Genomic DNA, 22,252 nt, shown 5'->3' with positions numbered 1-22,252 from the left:
GCTAAATGCCCATGCAACAATCTCCTGGGTCCTTATTATGTCTGGACTGGTCTGAGGCTACCCTACAACACGTTTGTAATCTGATTAAATCTTCATAAGAAAAAAAAAATTAGCTTAAATAGTCATTGATCTTAGTGGATAAACAACAGCTAAATTCAGCTGAGCAAACAAAATTATATATTCTTGGGATATAAAGTTTAAATACAAGATTAAATAATCTATATAAGAAAATGTATTGAATCTTCAGATCTGTAAATGCTTCACCCTGCTGTCACGGTCTGTTTTGCATCTTTGTCTTGCTGCTGTAAGCATGAGTAATTGGTTCTTAGCTGTATCTTTCCCTGTCTTAGAAGACTGTCATTTGATCTGCTCAAGGCGCAGGTCAAATCATATTTTGGTTTATAATGTAGTTACCAAATACATTATAAAACAAGAAGCTTAAACATTAAATGCAGCACATGAAACAAAAGTAGCTCTCAAGTAATCAATTTTGTCTGTAGTTTACCTCTTCATACATTTTGGAGGATTTCTGCTTTGTTATTTTAGGATCACTTTATTAGAGAGATTCTCCTGAAGTTTCTCCCAAACTTCCTGGTCTCAGTTCAGAAAAAAGGACACGTTCCACTGATCTTTATGTATAAACACTGCACATGTATTTTGTGTCAAATAACTGCATCCAAATATTACACTATTACTAAACAATGTCCCTAAAATGAGTGGGAGCCAGATCCCGCCTGGAAACGAATTAAAAATTCAGTGCGAGGTTCACACTGGACTTCTGCAGCTCTGAACTCTAGGACTCGGGTTTGAAAAAAATATTTTTTTGTCTCTCTGGGAAAAGGGATTTTCGGGCAAAAAAGTTAAACCATGTATAAACACAAAAACGTTGGATAGTTATGCATTTGCAAAATGAGTTTATCCTTCCACTAAACTTCAGAATTACAATTCTTGAATACAGCACTCAGAAAATATCAAGTTTATAAAGCAAAGTAATGAAATAACTAAAAATCTCTAACCGCTTTATTTTTATCTGAGGGTTCTAAAGTTGCAAAAAACAATGAGTTGGAATAAAACGCTTAAACGTTTTACAACCTGCAGTTTTTACTTTAGCCTGCTATTGTTAAATTGAGGTAAATTTCAGTGGCAATTGCAAACCAACACTTTTCATCCAACATTAATATCTTACCTTTTTAAAATGCTTCACTATTTAAACGCCATGCGTGTCCAAAAGCAAATCGTAATACCTTTGACAATAGGTAATAAAATGCCTATTGGTCTGATAAAATATTCAAATGTTACTAGTTTCCATAAATTTTAAGCTAGGGATATAAGCGTTTCAGTCTATATTTCATGATTGCCTGTTAAATATTTATTTTTTGTTTCGGTAAATATTTGAAATACTGTTAAACTGGTGACTTAACCTTTCCCGTTTTATCCAACTGTCACGCCATGCCGCTTAAGCAGTTATTTGGAACTATGAAACTGCAGCTACGCAAGCTAGTCAACTGGTTGTTACTAGCAACTGGTTGTTACTAGGCAACAACCAGTTGACTAGCAAAGAGCGAGAGTGAGTTGATGCTCACCCACTTCCTCTCACGACCTAGCTTAGCCAACAACTGCTAAAGTTTTTCCTCAGCCTACATCTCCCAGCGAGATCAAGTGAGATCTAATATTGATTGCGTGTGTATCACAATACATATATTACTGATTGATCATCCAGCTCTAGTTTGTTATAATCAATAAAACAAATAAAAATAAACTATTGAAATACATCAGTGCAATGATTCCATTGGTTTTAATTTCCCTTGTAATATCCATGTAAAAAAGAGACAGGAAGCGGTTGCTTAACCTTTTATTAACAGCAATGTGCATACTTTCAAATTGATATGAGCTTTAAAAACCATTTAAAAAAATCATGAATGCTTTTCTTTTACTGAGGTGGGGGAAGAAAATTAGAACGACAGCCCCCTCTCCTGGCTGAATATTGAAATTGCACAGCACTGAACATCTGGGGGCATCCAGAGGCTGAGAACTGATCTGGAAAAAGTGAGCAAAAAGACACTGAAGCGTTTGAGGGATGAGGCTAGATGCTGCTGAAGAGGCAGAGGACAGATCGATGCAAGCATTACTGCACTATGTTGCCTTCAAAGACCAACTGGTACAGATTGAGACCCACAAACACTCCTCGAATATCAAGGCCTTTTAAAAAACAAAGTAAGGACGTCGGTGATGATCTTTCTCGTTCTCTAAACATATGGCACAAGTCAAGAAAAACAAAAAGTAAACAAAACCTTTGGGACAAAATGCACAGGAATGCAAAAATGACATTTTTCTTTAACTGTATACAATAAGCTGTTCTTTAGAGTGACAGTATCAAAGCACAAATCGGTATGCTGTGCAAAAATAAAGGTTACGGTAATTAATAATACATAATGAGATGCCATCTTGAAACGTCGGTACAGTATTGAGGATTGCGGACCTCCCCAGTCCGTCACCACCCATCATTCAAGAAGTTTCTCAAGGCAACTAGGAAATAAACATGAAACAGAACTAGAGACAGCGCAGAGAGCTTCCAGTCAACACACAGCTTCAGCCGGAAGAGGTGAAGACAAAACTGGGGCTAATTGGCACCCTCCCAATCAGAAAAAAAAACAAAAAAAAAAACACCAAAAGCATTCTTCATATACAGGGAGACCCTCAAGTTAATGTACCGACAAGCTGTTTGTGTGACTATATCCTTTAGATTGAGAGTACCTGGAAGTAAAAAGCTGCTGTTTCTGCTCCTGCGAACAATGAAAAAATGATACAAAAACAAAATGTGCAAGTCTGTGACTAAGAAGCAGTTACTTTTGGCTGTACACAGGTGAACTGCTGTCTGTGCCGAGTCCGCTCCGCGTTTTGACAGCATTTATTCCTGAGTTAGTTGTTACAGTCGGCCCAAATACTGATTTTTACCGTAGACCGTGGGGCGGGGCCAGCGTACCCATGAGTCTACGCTACGAGAGCAACGAGAAGGCAAAGCTCAACAGAGCTCATTCGTCTTTTACCGAAAACTTTAAAAGTATTTTGGTTGCTTTATTACTGTTAATATACACAAGGTTCCCACTGGGCAACAAGTCTAATTTTGTCATCTTTTTTTTTTTTTTTTAAGAAAAAACTCTGGAACATTGAGTAAAAATAATTTACTTACTACTGTACATATTTTTAAGTTTATATTATCTCTATATTTCACAGATCTTTAAATTATACAACACTGAAGCTGGCTTCCAATTTTGCAGAGTGGTAAAGGGCTATTTCGCTGCTTTTTTGGGCTTCTGGGTCGACTTTGATCAACTCTTTCATAATCTCTGAAACCCAATATATGTTGCTGCTCATGGCAGCTGACTTAAAGATGGTTTCTTATATTATTTGTTGAAAGACTAATTTGGTGGTTTGGACATTTTTCTAGTCACAAAAAAGACATTCTTAGCAGGACAACTAAAGGAGCACTAACTAGTTGGTTGATTTTAAAGAGGGGTAAAAGACTTGCTCAAAGGGCCCTGACCTTGGAGAGCACAGGGGGCCAAAATGCTGTGAAAAGAACCTGGTGCAATTATTTTAGTAAGAAATGCAATGTAGCCCCTCCAACACCTGGCAACCAAGTTGCAGAAAAGTGGCAATATACCTTTTTTCACCTTTTTTCCACATTTTTAAGAAAGAAATAACGCTGGACATGTATTAAGAAACGTGGAGGTATACTTGCGACCCATTTAAGTCCTAGTTACCTACATAGGACCGTTGGATTCAGTGTTTGGCTTCTGGACCAACTGGATCTCAACATCTAAAATATCTGGACTTGTCAAATCTGAATTGTATGATCCTACATGTATTTCAATCTTTTACTTGCTTGTAGAAATTGAATGAATGAAGTAGCACACCGTGCTACTTCATTCATTCAATTTCTACAAGCAAATTGAATGAATGAATTTGCTTGTAGAGCAAATTCATTCATTTGCTCTACAAGCAATGAATGAAGTGGTGGGCTCTTTGGGCTCTTTGTATAAGCCCAAAGAGCCCACCACTCTTTGGGCTTATACAGGAAAGCCCAAAGAGTGGTGGGCTTTTCATGATTACAGAAAATTGCTGAAAATATAGGTAATCTCAATTATCGCAGCGTTCAATTAGTAGTATTGCAATTTTATGGATTTCTAAAATCACGTGGAACCAGTTACCAAAAAGACACTGAAATAGCCCTTTATTATTTATTCTGTGAATTTTCCTTAAATATGCTGAAATTCAAAGGTATAAAATGGCAGTTTTTTTTCCTGATATTCAGATTTGTGTCTTTTAGGACCTCAAACAGGTATCTCGAACTTTAAATGCAAAAATCTAATTTCAACCTTTTCACCGGTCGTGTAGGAACCCTGTGTATACACTAAAGAAAGAACAGAACTAAACGTTAAAAATACTAAACAGGTCGACAGCTTGAGAGGGCTGCGGGCTCACGAGCTGCGTATACTTTTCAAGTATGCTACATTATGAACTGGAAGGACAAATGATACTGTCACTTTAAAGAAGCAGGATGACGGTTAAACAGAGTATTCACAAATGTACATTTAAGGCTTTAATTGTTTAGCACTAACAATAATAGCAGCAGTGAAACACTTCTGAATTAATTATACCAACAATATTTATGATCATATAACAACAATATATTATCAAAGTAAGTCAATTTTTTTGTTTTTTCCTTTCGTTTTTGTTTTGTAACACTGGACTCAGCTGGACACAGAAACCCGGACCAGCCAGTGAGTTCAGACAACAGAAAGAAAACATGTGAGCCACCACAGATCACGCAAAAGCTAGCCTGTCTGCTAGCCTCTGCGGCTACACCAGGCCCCGCCTTATAACTTAGAGCAGTAGTACATTAACAGAGCGCGAGTCCAAGTACGCGGACTGGAGTACACATTCATGTTGAGACGGACAGGAGAGGGAGGGGCTTCATCTGAGAGCAGGACGAGTGGAGTAAAAAGTCTGGCAAACACCCACCCACCCACGCACGCACACGCACACACACACACACACACACACACACACACACACACACACACACACACACACACACACACACACACACACACACACACACACAGAGGCAACCATGCTCACGTACACAAAACACACAAGCAGCCAGCAATATGTTCAGACCTGAAACCATCATCATGCTACAAACAAAACAACGACACGCTTGCTGTTTTTTTTTTGTTTAAAAAAAAAATAAAAAAAAGTACCAAAGCAACATTAATTAAAGGCCGTATCCGACTAAAGTCAAGATGAAAAGCTCTGCTGCACGTTTTCCAAGGTTCTGCTGACTAACGCATCCTGGTGAGGAAGACGCCCGATTCGTCCTTCCTCTTCCTTCCTGCCTTCCCGTAATCCGACTCCTGTCCCCCCCCGTCGCCTCCCCGCTACCCCTGCAGTGGTACCAAGAGCAACCCTCCAAACTGAACCATTTTCACATATTATTTATGCACGTACTGTATATATTACACACATTTAATATATACTTACTTATATATTAAATTCTCATATAGACATACACTTAGTTTTCCTTGTGAGGTGTTGATTATATTTTCAGCGAGAGGCTTCAACAAGAAAGATGAGAGTCTGTCTTCGGCAGATTCCTATGAAAGTCTCGGGTCGCCGCGTTTGGGCGGTCCTGAGGAGATGCTCCTGAAACCAAACACTCAAAGAGAAAAAAGAAAGAAAAAAAAGAGCATGACACTTTTGAAAGCGCATGGAGTGCCTGGCGCAGATTCCTGCAGATACTGTGAGCTTGCTGAGTAACAGCCAGGTCAGAAACCACAAGAGGGCTTGGTGGGAGGGGGGTGGGGGGGTATGTAGGGTGTCAGGCAGCACTTTACGTAGTCCTGGAGGCAGTAGGCTTTTCTGGTCGGGTCTGCGCCGACCAAAACCAAACCAGGCTGAGCCAAGCTAGGGCAAAGAGAGCAAACCGCGATTCGTGGGCGCCACAATCTGCTATGTGAAAATGTGGGCGGTGGAGGGAACAGAGACGAACTCACGCAGGATGTTCCTGGCCATTTCTATATTGTTCTGTGCAATCATCAGAGCTTTCTGGATGTCCTGGTAGGAGTAGCCCTGACTCATGAGGTGCTCGATCTCGCTGTTGATCAGGGGGTTGGCCTCCCCGCCCGCTGCGCCGCCGCCGGGCGGAGCGGGCACAGGCGGGACGGGGCTGTGGCGGCGCTCCGAGTTGATCCGTCTGGGAAGCGGCTTCGGAGGTCTCTCCGGTGCTTCGGCTAGCTCTAAAGCAGCTGAGGCAGAAAAAGAGGAAGAGGAAGAGTTTGGATTTAAACAGCAGCTAAAGGTCGACGTGAAGAGATCATTTATTTAACTGGAAACGGCGCTGCAGTTAAAGAATGGCTCGTAATTATAATTAGGTCTGAGGGAAGAGACATGTCCTTTCACACAATCTGAAACCTTTTCAGCTTTCCACTGCAGTGACATTTAACAAAGCACTGCGAGAGGGCCGGCTGCAATCTGCCAGCTTGTCAGCTTGACGCAGAGTGATTTAATTGGCTCTCAGATTCAAACATGCAGAGTGCCCTTGTGTGGTAAATGTCAACGCAGCACAGAGACATCACCATGAGAAATCAAGAAACAACTGCTGAATAGACTTCCTGCACTGTGGCTAAACCTCAAGGCTTGCAAAGGCATAACATGCAATTATCTTGTCATCACACCTTCACCAGATTTGCCATCGTCTTCACCAAATGATGGTAAAGTTGGAGCTCAATCTTTAAACTTGCCTGCTTTTAATTTCTCCTCTGAGTATGAAAAAAGCTAACATTTTCAGGTAATAAGTAAGCCAGTAGTAAGCTCCTAATTTATGCTTTTTGTATCTTTGGAAAAAACCACTGATGGATTATGGATACAAAAAAAACTTCTTCTCCTTCACAGACCTACAGAGGCAGCCATGAGTCACACAATTAACCAATAAAAACATCTCATTAACTTTATTTACATTATCGCTAATGTTAAGCTTTACTTTCTAAAAGCAAACACCACGTTTGATTTGTTCAGTTTAGAGATGCTATGTTGCCGTGTTAAACTTACATGCCGCAGCTCCAAAATCTGAATCTAGGGAAAGGCGGCTAAAGGCTGCCACGGAGGAGGAGCATGACGATGAGGAGGATGAAGATGAAGACAGAGACCCCCCCATTTCTGAAAAGGTCCGCCGAGCAGGGGGCTGTGGTAGCCGGGGCTTTGGGAAGTCGTAGCCGTTATCCTCTTCCTCTTCCTCTCTGTCCTCCGCTGCGTGGTCTCTGGGCCCGTTGGTGACCGGCAGGGGAGGCAGCTCTGAGTAATCTGAAAGGAAGGAAGATAATCCCATCGCAAAACCACCAGAAATATTCACACTGCAGCGTCAGAGTCCCCTCAGACAGGGAATTGAAGGGAATTTTTAGGCTGTCTGGTTTTGGGGTTAGAAGAAAATACCTGAATCTCTGGCTTGCTGTGACCTCGGCTGGACGCTGTACATGGCTTCATGCGATATCGGCCCGTCCTCTTCACCTAGCGTGAGCCTACAACAACAAATGATGGGCTAAAAGCTCAGACCATGACTCAAAGATCTTTCCTAAAGTGCCCTTAGGAAAGTTTGAATACCGTGAGTTGACTGCAGGGGCTTGAGTTTGTGTCAGAGGCTGAGGCTGTGGGGGCCTTTGGACTTGTAGGCTGTCTGGTACTGATGGGACGGCAATGGGGCGAGATGATGGGATCATGTATTCAGAGTCTTCCTCGCTGTCACACCCCTCCTCTCCGGGCACTTGCCTCAAACCTTGAGACGGTCTGGGAACAGACAGACAGTATGAGAAGACTCTGAGAGGAAACATCGTGTATAGCTGCCAGACCACCGGTCAATCTCAGGGTCATTTGGACATACCTGTTTGCCAGTGCGTAGATGGCATTGGCCGAGGCTGATGGTTTCACTTTGGGGTTGTCGTAATCTTGAGAAACTATTGCAGAAAAACTCTAGAGGAGGAAACAGATTTAACCAGTTTTAGTTACTTTACCTAAAAAACTGAACATTTAAAACGAGATAATTAAAAGATATAACTTAGGGTCATGTTTTTCTTCTGCCAAAACTAGAGCCAGTTAGAACTGAAGGGTTTAATCCGGTGTATCATAAGCCTGGCGGCCCACCAGGCTTCATTTGCCTCCCTGCCAGCCTAAGTGTTTATTTTATTTAAACAGATTTTTTTAAAAGCACACATTGTTTCTAGTTAATAAAAAACTCAAGGTAGCAATTAGATGGACTCATGTTACCATTTATTATTGGGTGAGCAGTTAATTTAGAGATACTTTTATTTATTTCTCCTTTGTCAACCTTTATAATAAAGGGATGCTCGTCATATTCTCAGTTTCAGAAACTCCATTGTATTTAACATTTACGAGACTACTGTGGGCGAATATTGAAAATAAAGTTTAGTTTAGCTTTTTGTAGCACATGTGTTTAATGGAAAGGGGCCGACTACTTCCTGGTTGCATGTTACCGACACTTGGAAACTTGTGATCTGATTTCTTTGCTGCTCAATCTCAGAAACGCATTCTTTAAAGCAGGCATGTTATTACGCAGGACCTCACAGAGAGCTTCTACCAGAGGGTGCCAATTTCTATGTTGTAACTAGAAAGACCAGCTTATGCATCATAATAGAGAAAGAAACATTATGGAATGTCTGATTAGGGAAGGATTAGGATAAGCATACGTTGGAAAAATAAAAACTGTACCAAAATATAGCAGAAGACTTAGAGGAGGAAGAGGAGGGATGATGATGTGACAATAAAGCCCGATATTCTCTTTAGTTTCTTTTACTGAAACAAAAGAGTTGAAAGATCTTTTGATCACTCAGATTTTAACCAACCAAATCAGATGTGGTTAGACATTTCTTCAAAAAAAAAATAGAAAAAAGCAATTAAAAATGTCTTCTAAAAATAATATAGGTTTTTCAAGTTTTGCAACTTTTAATAAGTTAACCTAGGTTAACTTAAGTTAACTATGCAAAAACTTTTAAAACAATTATCATTTTAATTGATTTTAACTATTACATAAGATGCATACTTTTCCCAGAAGTATTGACTTGAGAGTCTTCATGCTAGGGCTGGCCAACATATCAATATTTATAATATATCATTATGTGACACATGAAAATGACTACTGGCAATATGGATGTAAAATTCCACCGAAGGTTTTACAATTCTGCATATTATTTAGTTTTTTTTCCTAACCCCCATGAATGTTCCCGAGATGAAAATTATGGTTACGGAAGAACAAACTGAGCAGCCCAGGAATGATTAGAGTGTTCAGAGTCAGACGTTTCGTAAAGACACATGAGTCTTATTCATGAGGAGTGATTGAGGAGGAAAAGACTGAAACTTTTTTCATCATCATCGTCATCCAAGGAGAGTGATGCCTACTCGCTGTTATCAAACATGTCAGATAACTTCAAAAAGTGAGAGAAAAATGAGGAAACTCAGACGCTTGAAGGCTGTAAGGCTGACGCTGACAGGGTAACAGACATTAGGGCACCAAACAGAGTGAATAAGCAAGGAGCAGAGTTGGTCTTTTAGTGTTATAAAGAAGAATCAGACCATATTAAGTATCTGTGACGCTGGGTTATGCAAGCAGACAAGCTGTGAGGTTTGGTTCTTCCTGCAGTTTTTGAAGAAGAGTCAGAGGATGAGGGAAGGCTTTCCACAAGGCTCAGATTGTGGAAGACTGGCTCACATTCTCTCCTTAATTAATCCCAACATTGTTCCATCAGGTTGAGGTCCGGACTCTTCCGCATTAAACCTGCTCATCTGCGTCTTCATGGACTATTCTTTTTGCACTGGTTACGGTGGTAACACAAACTGTACCCAAACAAAGCTGGGAACAATAAATTGAGCAAAATGTTGCGTTATATGCTAAAGAGTTTCTTTCAACTAAAGTTATGTAGCCATCAACTCTGCAGAAAGTTGGCGACCTTTGCACACTATGTGCCTCGGCACCTGGTAACCGCACTTTGATTTTATGTGGCCTACCACTTTGTGGCAGAGTTGTTGTCGTTCCCATTTGTCGCCTCCTCGTTATGACACCACCTGCAGTTGACCGTGGAAAGTTTTGTGGCATGGAAAATTCAGACTTGCTGCTCAGGTGGCATCACAGTGCAGTGCTGAAAATGACCCATTACTTCACAAATGTCTGTGAAATCAGTTTGCGTGCTCCAGTGCTGGATGCTGTGAAGTGTAGCCACAGAAGTGATTTTGATTGATGGCTAAAGTGTATGAAAAATCCCTTAAAATTGATTACCGTATTTTCCGCACTATAAGGCGCACCGGATTATAAGGCGCACCTTCAATGAATGGCCTATTTTAAAAACTTTTTTCATATATAAGGCGCACCGCATTATAAGGCGCATAGAATAGACTCTGCAAGAGAGGCTGGAGTTACGTTATGCATCCACTAGATGGAGCTGCATTAAACGGAATGTCAACAAAACAGTCCGACTCGGGTTGGCAAGGAGAGCCTTCCGCGACTGGGCCCGGGCGTGGCCGGACGATGGTCACCCTTCTCCATTTGCGCACAGCATGTTAGTGGAGAACGTGGTGCTAAATGACCTGCAGACGACCTGATTCTAGACGGTCGGTAGGTAGATAGGTCAGTCAAACTTTGTTAACAAACCTGCGTTCTGACAACAATCCCAGCATGCACCGCGCGCTTCTTCTTCTTCTACGGGCGAAAATGAAGTCGGCGGCTGCTTACCGTAGTTGCTAGACCTGTTATGGCTCAATATTGGTCCATATATAAGGCGCACCAGATTATAAGGGGCACTGTCGGCTTTTGAGGAAATTGAAGGTTTTTAGGTGCGCCTTATAGTGCGGAAAATATGGTGATGACTTTATTTAGACATTGGCCTAAGTAAGGTAAAAATAATTTTGTTTTTTTAAGCCCTGTATCGCAGTCCCTAGCTTTCTTTCAGCCTTTAGGTTACAAAACTGTGTCCATGCTTAGCAACAGGTTTTAGCCAACTACTGTAATAAATGTTTAAGTCAAAAAATCCACCATAATGAAGGACATGATGGTGAATAAGGTAAATTGAACATATTAGACTTTAATTCACAAATCACAAAGCAACAGTTTGGGATCAGATTTCTTCCACAGGGATAAGTCAATTTCTACAAAACCGTAAATCTGAACCCAGGACTCACAGGTGAAATAAACATGAAACAAAAAACTAAAACCGGCTGCAGGAGAGGCTTAATAATGCAACTACAACAGTAAACCATGTTGATTCACTGATGTGTAGGAAAAATGGGAGAAATGGAAAAAATTTTATTATATAAAATTTTCTTAGTTGAGCTTTATATAATGTTATAATAATTTTCCCTCATCAAAAACATAAAACTGGTGTGTTGCTCTGACTCATTAATGAAAGTGAGGAATCATTGAATCTCCACTTACTGCCTATTTGCCATCTAAGCTGCTAAAATACTTCAAAATGTTGAAATATTTGAAGTCCTTGAAGTGTAACTAACCCCCAGATCAACTTTCTTTGTGATAAACTATTAACAGGTTGTGTAGGGCTCCATCTTTAAGTTTCTGAGTAAATTTTGAAATCTTTGTGCAAGTTTGCTTAATTTGTCAATAATATTTTGAGATCAGGCATAAAACCAGCTCATTCAGACACACGGCCCCGACCCGAGGCGAGTCAGGAGTTGGAATGGTGAGATTGACCATGAAACACCGACCCAGAGCGTCAATCAGCTTTGCAAACATGTGACTCATTTGCAATGTGAACACAAAGTGGAATGAGTCTTTTTCTCTGCTCTGATCACCGGTGACTGTATACTGCAGGATAAACGGTTGCATAAGACGGACTGCCGCGCTTAGGGAATGGGAGAAGCTCACGTTACCACTCACCGTTTACTCAGGACGCTGCAGAGCGTTTTTGCCATAAAAAAGCTTCCAACAACACAGATAAAAAAGTTGATAAATTTATCCACTGATTCTTTTATTTTAGGAGGTGGGGGGGAGTAGATAAATAGAGCGACAAAGTGCTGAAGTTAACAGTTCTTCTTTCTGTGCCCTCCAATCATCTCCACACTTGGTCGTGTTTCTTGGCTTCGCCCACTTTCGTAGAATTTTCCAAAATTTGCCGGGTTTAGCTTACACAGGCAGGTTAGCTACACTTTAAACCCCAAACTGTATAATTTTTACCTAGCATTCATTAACTTTTTCTAATAAAATCCAATACCATCAATAAAATGGTATGAAAGACAAAGAAAAATTAATTTAAATTGTTTAATGATTTAAAAAAAAGACATCACGAAATAAATTCTGGGCTGCTAAAGACTAAATTTGTGGAAGCTCTAGTGATGAGCGACCTGTCAAAAATAACAGAGTCTATGTTTAGGAAATGCAATCCAAAGTCTTTTGTGAACAATTTCTACAAACGTCAGATAAATCAGATGTTTAGTGTGTGTGTGTGTGTGTGTTGGTTCTGACCAGCTGCTGGTCCAGACTGAGGGAGCTGTTGTTCTTCTGAGAGTCGGCGCGGTTGTCCAGCACAGAGGGCAGCGCCAAGGGGAGGGAGTGTCTGTTGGAGAGCTCCCTGACACCTGCTCTGAGGTCGCCCCCCAGGCTGGGCACGTGAGTGGATGAGGAGGATGGTGAAGACGATGAAGAAGATGGGGTGGGAGCTTTGGGAACGGGTCTGGAGTTCCAGTCAGCCATAGGACGGTTTGGGGGAGTGGGAGGGAGCTTATCTCGCAGGGGCTCCCCTGGAGTGCAGGGTAGGGGCCGTCTTGGATGCCGAGCTTCTGGAGCCGCCCCGCCTGCGTGGGGTCTATCTGGAGGAGGGGGTGGGGGGAGATCCCGCAGTGCAGGGGGAAGTGGAAGAGGCTTGTCTTTGTGATGTGTTGCTGCCTGGAGGGGCAACAGAGACGGAAGGAGCTCTTTTAGATGAAACGCCAGAAAGACCAAAAGCCAAAGAAAATTATTTTACAATGCAGCAAATAATCAGTTTACAAGGAAAACCATCAATCATCAGGAGGATTTAAAAAAATGTTAATCTCCCAACTGCACTTTCTGTTTATAAGCAAAGACATGTTGCTGTGGTATTCGAGTAAGAGAAAGTAAACTAGAGTAACAGGGAAAAAGAAGTAAAAATATCTTAGTAAGGTGCAGAAATACTAGTTCAGTGTGTCAAGTAGCATTGCAACAAAGTATTTTCAGCTACTCAAACTGTACCATCTTTCAATCTTTTACATAGTTATACAAAAAAACCCTTCAAATTTTTCATAAATAACTGGAGTTACATTTCACAAAAATGTATGCAGAAAGGCTGGGGTCCAGTCTATAGGACTGGTTTGTGTTGCTTTGAGATTAAATTATCTGAATTTGAACCAAACAGGAAATGAAATACTTAACTGTTAAGATATATGAAATTACAAGAATAGTAGCTTGGAGACATTAAAAACTGGTTTGACTGAAAGTTGAGCATTAAAACTAATAACAGATCACAACAGTGAATAGTTTGTTTGTATATATGCAGGAATAAAATAAACAAATGAAAGAAGAACTTATTTTCCTTTAAAAGCTTACACTAATATAACCCTGACAGTATCATAATGCCAAATCTGTGTAATTAGTCAACACTGTATTTTTAATCTGAACTAAGGCGTTGGATGAAAATGATCAACACTTTGAATAATTAACTGAGCTTACTACACTGCTTGACAACGAGGATCAATTGGAATGTATGAAGAATTGAACTGAAGTTGTTTTATTTTGTTAATTGATGCTGTATAAATAAAATTAACTGAATTGGTTACCTTACTGGTGGCCCCTGGACTGGAGGCACCAGGGGGGTTTGGAGGTCTGTGTGGTAACAAGTCAAGTCTGGGAGGCACTGGGGGAAGAGATGACTGAGGGGGCATGGACATGGGTGATGGGGGGCGGTCCACCTGAATGAGACAAGATCCAATACATTAACTGTCGTACTTTCAGTAAAAAATAAAACGGTTCCAACACATATTGTATACAACTACATGTACACAAGTTGCTGAAAAAGCTCGGTTAGGTGATAATCGAGTTACTTCAAAGCAGCTCAGGTTGTCAAGTCATGCATACAGATTTTCTAAGAGGCATTAAAACATGTAAGGCATTTCTAACACCGAAACGTACAAAAAAGCTGCTTCTCTGTTAACAGGAACGATGGAGAAAGGCCAAAGTAACAAGATGTGAGCTTTCAGCTCAGAAAAGGAAGACATGACAGGTGAGAATGTGTTTTATCTACACAGAGGTTGGTCTGAAGAATCCCTTGTGGGTTGTTTCATAAGAAAAAATTTATTACCCCATTCTTTTTCCACAATCTTACCTTTGTGCCAGCAAGTTTGCTCATCACCAGGTGGGGGTCTTCAAGTCTGTCGTCATCGTCATCATCGTAGCTTGGCGATGGAGCTCCCTCGGCTCCCATGGCGGCCCGACTTGAGCCCCCGCTGTTGTCCTTGGGGTCAAAAGGATCTACAACAATCGGCTCTGTACCTTTAATCTCACACCGGCAGAAGGGGCATCCCGTTCCCTGACCCTCCGACTCCTGGAGCACAGGCAGAAAGGAGGGAGTGAAGACAAGCTGACAAAAAGCTGGAAACTTTATCGACACGCTCAAGAGCTCTTCAGGAAATTGACCTTGGATGACCATACCGCTTTTCCATTTCCAAAAACAGATTTCTAGATGATTTCCCAGCAGACACTTGGCTTGGGAAAGGTGAATAAAAAATATGTACTTGAGTTTTATTATTCGGATGTTACACCAATCATGAAAGGTAAAGTTAGCTTTTGATTCTGCAGTGGGTTTCTTTTGTCCACATTAATAAAGTTAATTCAGCTTGAGCTTAGAACGTATAGCACAAATAAATACAGACTTAATTGTGTTCTACTATGTACAGAAGAGTGAATAAGCATTATTTGGTAAAAATAAAAAATAGAAATCAAATCCATCTTAAACCTATCATGTCAGACAAGCAGTGAAATGCCACCCTCTGTTTTTGATAGTGCATTTTCCCATTACTCACATCTACAACTCAAAAGTCAAAACAGGCAAAAGGTTCGGCCAACACCGAAGTTTTAAATAAAATAATAATAAAAAATAATAATAATAATAATAAAAATTTATGAACAATGAAAATAATGAGCTGTGAAAATAAATATGGAATGCTGTGCAAATACAAACATTGTACCACACCGTTTCTTTTACCCACTCATACTTGGAAAGATGAACTCAAACTCTACGCTCTTCCAGAGTGGTGTAAGAGCGCCAACTGTAACCTGTGACATGCAAGCCCACCAACTCAAACCCCTTTGCTTCCACCCACTCTTGTACCTGCCAGGCGGTGAGACAGGAGGTGCACATCAGATGGCCACAGGGCTCGATCTTCACATCTTTGTCATTCTCTGCGCAGATTTTACAGAGCTGGAAAGTGGAGCCCATCTCACAGTACAGCTCATATTGCTCCTGAGGGCAGGAACAAAAAAATAAATAAAAACATGAGAAGACCGTAACATCACAGAGAACTGACACCACCTGAGATCCTGCTGAACAGAGCCTGGGAGGATGGGGAGCGATCAGTTAGAGCGAGGGGGCGTACGCCGAGTTTCGGTTCTGCGCTGATGCAGAGATAAGGTCGGCAAGAACCGAGGCAAAAACTGCTTTTTACACATTTCCGTAATGAGTCTTTCTCGCTAAAAATGTTGTGACCTTAAAGGTCAGATGTATTAAATGAAAAAGAAAAAAAAAATTGAAAGAAAAAACAATTCTGTCTTTCTGAAGGAAATTGACTCTGAAATTTGAGGACCGAAAAAGCCTCAATCCAAAACATTAATAAGCTGTTGAAGAAATAATTTGTAGAAGGAGTCATTTAAATAAAACTGGAAATTAATACATTAAACATGTGTTTATTGTTTGCCCAATTCTTCTCAACACTTCATTAAAATAAATAAAAAACGTGCAATAGCTCTCCAAAGCTGTGCAACGAATCAATTGTGTCGAGTTAATTTTAATTTCATTTTAGCTGCAGGTACTGTAACATAGTTGCTTATTAAATTTTTTTTTAGATATTTTCAGATTTAATTGGTATATTTTGTTACTCTGCTGCTGTAAGTGAATTTCTTCACTGTGGGATTAATAAAGGACTATCCTGATAATTTCTAACTAAATCTGATAAACACATAAGTAAGTATTGAATGGGAAAATAAGTACAATGTAGCTTTATTTTTATTTTGCAAGAATAACGGTATGCATTTTCTATTGAGGCGTTACAGCAAAGTCACTATTGACATGTGTAACTGTGTGTTTAATTATTGACATATTCACTTTATTTTATGTTTTTATCTCAGTTTTATTTAGATTATAAATATTTGACTGTGGTAGTCAGTCTCTCAAAGCAGTGTTGAGGATATATTTTCTTTAAATAAACAATTTTTAATGAAATAATAAAAAGCAACGCAAATATACAAAAACCCCTCCAGAAAAGCATTGTGGGTAAGCAGTCTGGTGGGTGCATGGCTCTCACCTGTGTGACTTTAATGTGGTCTTGAGGTGAAGGCTCACACAGACCCATCAGGTCGGGGTTCTGAGTCCGGCCATCGGGGAATAAATAGCTGGGGGCCCATAAGGAAATAAAGTGAAAATGTGCCCACACAAAACATCTCTGATTAATTCAACAAGCATTTTAATTTAAAAGTAATTATTGTTATTAGAGTGATTATACCACTTGTACACCCAACAAGCTGCGGCGATGAAAACATCTGTTGAGTTCATTTGCTTTGCGCAAGTTGCTGCATATACAGTACACGACAATTTTACAAATGGGTTGGACGCTGTAATTACCATCTGATAAATGTTTTGTAGACACAGGCCGTGTACTTTACAGGCTTTCCCAGCTCAAATCGGAGTTTGATTACAGGTTGGGACAGGCCAAACACAGTTTTCATTAAACACAAGAGTCACCACTGGCAGGAAAAGACGGGTTTCGAGCCAGTCGGGTAAACCACTGACTGAGGTCCGCATTAGAAATCAATGGTTCTGCTCTGGTTATGATAACAGTGTGGTGACGAGGGGGTTGGCGGTGGCGAGCTAGATGATATGCCTGGATTCACTTGAAGCTGAGAGGCAGATTCAATCGAAGGCTCCAAAGAAAGGGGGTAACCAAGTTCACACAGAGGCGCACTTAAAAGAACAAAAGAAATGACAAAATAAAAAAATAAAAAAGAGAGAGAAGATCTGAAGGGCACAAACTGTATGCAGACACGAGGCTCAGAAATCTAGATGAAAAACCACAACAGATATAAATTAGTCAAACAAAAAGGGAACTTACAAGCCTTCTCTGAAACCATCAATGAGGGCCTGGAAGAGGGGCTTGTTATGGGGAATGGTTTGGAGAATATTCCCATCGGCTGTCACGTAACCGATGGCCCACTGGCCCAGTCGAGTGCAACTCAGACGGAAGATATAACTAGGGAGAAAGAAAAAAACGTATCAAGTCATCTGAAAAAAAAAAAATAGAAATACATACCAGACACTGAAGACCACAAATATGAGTAAACAAAAAGATGTTTAAGTAATCTCAACCTTTAGGATACACATACTAATCAAGGATTATAGGACAAACTACTGAATACAGTCATTTGTAAATTGTGGTCCAGATTAGTGGTAGAAATTTTACCTTTGTTTCTTTCACATTGACATTAATCTAAATGAAAGGACAGTTTTGTGTAACCATTTTTAAAATTCAATTCCAAGAATCAGTCTCTGTGTTCACACACGCTCATCGACTAATTAATTTGAAAAGAAAAAGAGGATGCGACTCTGATATACTTTGCTTAAACCTTTTGAGAATAAAAAAAACCTGTCTTGAAACATTAAAACAAAAAGAGGAAATCTAACAATAAAACAAAGTGAAAGAGGAGCTTCAGATGAGTCAGCAAGAGACTACGGTTTCTGGACTCGATGTGCCGTCTAGCCTCAAGTTGGGAAATCTTTTAGAAAAATATTAGGAGGAACAGAGCGGCTTCGGAAATAAAGCTGAACTGGTCTCAGTGCGACAGTGAAGCAGGATGGGTTTGAAGCATTTTGTGACTGATGAAAGCTAGCAAAAAAAATAAATAAGACTTGCATCAGCTCACTATAGCTAGTTGGAAAAAAAAAGACAAAAAAAAAAAAAAGTACAGCCATTAGGGAGTTCTGGATTGCTCTGGATTAAAGTGTAAAAAAGCAGCTTTTACATCGACCAGTAAGTGCTCTGGTGTTGATGTGGCCTTAAGCTGGCCAGGCCTGAAGAGTGACATCAACTTCCAATGCACAATCAGGCCATTGATGTAAGGTACCAGCACCACGCCGCCCTGGGCTCTTTGGACTCGACTCCAAACACACCCACACAAAAATATGGCATGTACGGCTTAAGAATCCGTCACCGGGATTCAAGTTGTGATACTAAACAAACACGGACCGGTTAAGGAGTTTTATTAAAAACAAGTCCTGAGAGCTGCAGCTAACCAGCGTCTGTGCAACAGTCAGTAGAAACGCAACGTTACGCTCGTGGTAAGGAAACAAAAGCCGAAACTTTTCTTGACATGATACAATTTATTTGTCTTCTAGATGCGTTTGTGCTCAGACTGGTTCTCACCTGCCAGGCTTGTGGATGAATTTCTGCAGCCGAGCTTTGACCTCATCGTATGTGAGGAAGGCCATGTACCCTGGGTGAGTAACAGCCAAGCTGTTCCAGTTTCGCAGCAGGGATGACCAAGGCTACCCACGCACACAGGCACAGGCACACACACACACACACACACACAGAATGGTCATAGGAGAAAGGCAGAGTGAGTCATAGAGTGTCAGTGAACGGACACAGTAATAAAGAGCAGAAATGGAGTAAGGAGAAATGCTGCATATTGCAACATGCATGGGTTTTGTTCAAACAGCTGTTCGGTGGGCATCAGTGGGATTTATAGGCAGATCCGGCTAGAGTCGTTATGTTTAATGGTAGATGAACGTGCAGAGTTTAACGGCACGCGATGAAGTAAAAGAGTGATTTTCCATACTATCCGTAAATCAAACCATACGCAGTTCAGGCCGGAAAGTTTACATACCCTCATTATTAACGCTGATTTAGGACTTTATGTGTTTTAAAGGTTAGTTTTGAAGTTCCTTATGATACGTCATACCACGAGGAGTTTAAAAGAAAAAGGTTGAGCTTTAATTTGTGCCGTGTACTTTCTACACATGATCAGTTATACAAACACTGATAAACAAACTCACAGTTGTCTTTTGAGGTGGTCTTCTGGACTCACTGGTTTCAATCCAAGCAAAGATTCAAAAACTACAAGGGTTGGATTTCTGACGCAGACCCAGTTTTTAGTGGTTTTAGTGGTTAAAATATGTAGCCAGAATCGAGCCGTGTGTTCACAAGAAGATTGTAAATCTAGCTAAAGTTTCAAATACCAGTTAAGCCATTTGAATGTTTGAGCCTTTAATGTATACGACACATTTTAACCGAGTGGGCCGTTGGTAAACTTTGGGATTCTGTCATTGTACAATGAGAGTATTTATGAGCCCGCCTTTTCAACGAGTTCACCGCTTAGCAATAAGCAAATGACCAGGGAAACTGCAGAAAGCAAAGTGACATCTTGAGCTTCAAATGCATCACTTAGCATATTCAAATATTAAAGCTCCTAACTGTATGACTCCAAAAGCTGTTTGGATGGCTTTTAGAAGAAAATCTGCTTTTCTTTTTATGTGTTCGTTTTTATAACAAGTCTGACAAGTGTTGCTGTTCAATTGAGGATGTATTTAGTTAATATTAAAAACCTGTAGTAACCAGGCCCCATTGAGTCGGTGAGTCAGTTTAGGTATTCTAGGCATGAATGAAAGCACATTAATGAGCCCAACAGGGAAACTGAAAAGGCATCAGATGTTCTCAGCAATGAGACTAAATGTTTTCTGTGGCTCGGACAAATCAGCTTGTATTAAAACTTGCGGCTTGTTTTTTATAGTTCTTCCACACAGGAAGTGACAAGTTCAAACTGTCTTGTTCAGTCAGAGTGCCTCATTTCTTCTTCATTCTAACCTAATTATACTCCATCTTGCTCAAACAACTTTCACAAAAAAAGTTAATTGAACAAACTGTACCTTTAATTTTTGGTTTTCTTTATTACTGCACACCCTTTTACATTATTTTACATAAACACACAATTACTACTAATCTTTTACACAGTGTCAGTAGCTTAAGAACAGCATTCAAAATGGACTCAGAGTTGCTTCCTCCGAGTCTGAGGACATTAGGAGGATATCTTTTTTTTGTTTGGGGGAGGAAACGTCTGTAATCTGTTTAGGCTTCATTAAGCCGGTCAGAGCTTTGTGCACAAGTTCCAAGGGATAATGTCACCCAGAGATAAATGACACTACAGCATAGCAGCGGTTTATGATACAAGACTTGCGCAACTTAGAAAGGTAAGCATGTTAACTAGGGCCTTTTTTTTTCTTTTTTACATTATTTCTAACAGTTTTAACATAAATTTATTTTAATACTGATGTAAAATCGTATATGTGCTGTTCAACATCAACCCATGCATGTGCAATATAAACTTGTGACAAAATGTAGTACAGTTGTTGCTTGTAACAAAGTGTGAAATATGTTGAATTTGCCAGCTTGTATTTAGGACTGTCAATACTAAATGTTTACCATTTTTTATGATGTGTATATTTAAAACTAAAAATCAACAAAATTGTGTAAGCAAATAAAAATCAAAAGGTACAATAATATTTCACAAAATGTAGGAGGATTGTTTTAACTACCATTTTATGACTGGGCAAGAATACTGGTGAATAAATGACTTAAAAAATAAAATACTTGAAAGGTGCATAGCGTGTTTGTGTGGAGTTTCTACCTGGAATAGCCGAGTGAAGATATCGAACTCAAACACTGAGATATAATCGTTGCAGGTAAGATCTATGGTGGACTTGAGAGCCATGGCCTCCAGACCAGAGCTGATGTTATGAAACTCATGGAGAGACTGACGGAACACCTTCCAAGGCACAATGGTTCTGGGAACAGACCGACAATCAGATGTTTACAATCTCTCAAGAGCTTTGGATAACATTGCGCATAAAGCTTGCATTAAAAAAAAAAAAACAAGCTACAATTGTTCTGTTCTTGTTTTAAATCTGGATTAGCAGTCTGCTGTAATGTGAAAATAAATTTTTGACTCTGCAGAAGGCTGCTCATACTGGAAGGTTGTTCCTGCCAGGAGGAAGTTGTTCCTGAATAGAGTTTATTCTTAACTGGGTTTTTTTTAACCACTGTATAAATCGAATCTATTCGTCTTGTGATGTTGTAAACTAATGTTATAAAAGTTTACTGGAATGAACTGAATTAATCTCGTTTTCCAATTCATTTAATTCTCATTGGAAATATATTAGGGGAAACTAAACTGAAATGCTATGGAAATGTTATGGTATAACAGAGCTATGTAAATACCAACCGAATTGCTGAAATGTCCACGGGCTGTATTGAACAGTTACTGAACTTAATGTTATGTAATGCATGAGTGCAAATGTTGTGACGGCTTCCTGCTGAGCTTTTAAAAACAGAATCAGCGTCTTTGTAGACAATCTGATTAAAGGCAGGTAAGTTGGAGCAGGACTGGGGAGGATATCATTTGGATACCATATAATTTTCATTTTCAGACTGCAATAATAAAACTCGCTGATGATGTTTCCAAACCCCCCAAAAACTGACTGTGTGCTGACTCATACTGTCATCACTTTTCTTAACTTCTCCTTAAATGTAGCCGGTGAACTCTAATAGCCTAGTTGATATTTATTTTTAGAACAATATTTTGGTTTGGGATCTAGACTGGGTACAGTAAGACTGTGCTGAACTAGCACGTTTTTAATGGCAACTTTATCACTGCAATAAATACCAGTAGGTATATTGACACACTGCAGGTGGGCTATCAATGTGATACATGAATACTCCACCATGAAAAGACAAAATCGACGGCGCTTACTTGTCTCCGAAGGCGCGGGTCCAGAACTCTGCAGCATCAGCTTTGGTTATGCGAAAGCTGACACCTTGAAACAGGCCATTGGGGAAGATGGCTTTCAGCTCAGCCAGCATGTGACTGAAGATCAACGACAGCTTGGTGAGGTTTCGTCTG

General features: G+C 40.1%; 1 protein-coding gene and 1 long non-coding RNA gene across 4 annotated transcripts in view; both read right to left on the bottom strand.

The window, feature by feature from the left end:
- Positions 1 to 1,277, bottom strand: part of LOC103474571 (uncharacterized) — a 32,571-nt gene extending 31,294 nt beyond the window's left edge. For 2 of the 3 annotated variants that reach the window (XR_014090702.1, XR_535201.3), the window contains exon 1: positions 1,187 to 1,277. This is a non-coding gene — a long non-coding RNA (uncharacterized LOC103474571). The remainder of the gene's footprint in view (positions 1 to 1,186) is intronic. The other variant, XR_535202.3, reaches the window with a different exon arrangement.
- Positions 1,278 to 1,839: 562 nt separating this feature from the next.
- The window catches only part of cbl (Cbl proto-oncogene), a 45,831-nt gene continuing 25,418 nt past the window's right edge, over positions 1,840 to 22,252 (bottom strand). The window contains exons 3-16 of the mRNA XM_008425645.3: positions 22,103 to 22,249; positions 20,981 to 21,137; positions 18,721 to 18,842; positions 17,413 to 17,550; positions 16,609 to 16,696; positions 15,420 to 15,551; positions 14,415 to 14,633; positions 13,870 to 14,001; positions 12,542 to 12,961; positions 7,940 to 8,028; positions 7,663 to 7,845; positions 7,495 to 7,580; positions 7,114 to 7,365; positions 1,840 to 6,311 (exon numbers count right to left, since the gene is read on the bottom strand). Coding sequence (XP_008423867.2) covers positions 6,016 to 6,311; positions 7,114 to 7,365; positions 7,495 to 7,580; positions 7,663 to 7,845; positions 7,940 to 8,028; positions 12,542 to 12,961; positions 13,870 to 14,001; positions 14,415 to 14,633; positions 15,420 to 15,551; positions 16,609 to 16,696; positions 17,413 to 17,550; positions 18,721 to 18,842; positions 20,981 to 21,137; positions 22,103 to 22,249 — 2,461 coding nt within the window. The 3' untranslated portion in view covers positions 1,840 to 6,015. The remainder of the gene's footprint in view (positions 6,312 to 7,113; positions 7,366 to 7,494; positions 7,581 to 7,662; positions 7,846 to 7,939; positions 8,029 to 12,541; positions 12,962 to 13,869; positions 14,002 to 14,414; positions 14,634 to 15,419; positions 15,552 to 16,608; positions 16,697 to 17,412; positions 17,551 to 18,720; positions 18,843 to 20,980; positions 21,138 to 22,102; positions 22,250 to 22,252) is intronic.

This window comes from Poecilia reticulata, chromosome 13 (assembly GCF_904066995.2).
Source record: "Poecilia reticulata chromosome 13, P_reticulata-male-v2, whole genome shotgun sequence".
Classification (NCBI taxonomy): Eukaryota; Metazoa; Chordata; class Actinopteri; order Cyprinodontiformes; family Poeciliidae; genus Poecilia; species Poecilia reticulata.
Note: the sequence above shows the minus strand (reverse complement) of the source record. Positions and strands in the feature narration are given on the sequence as shown.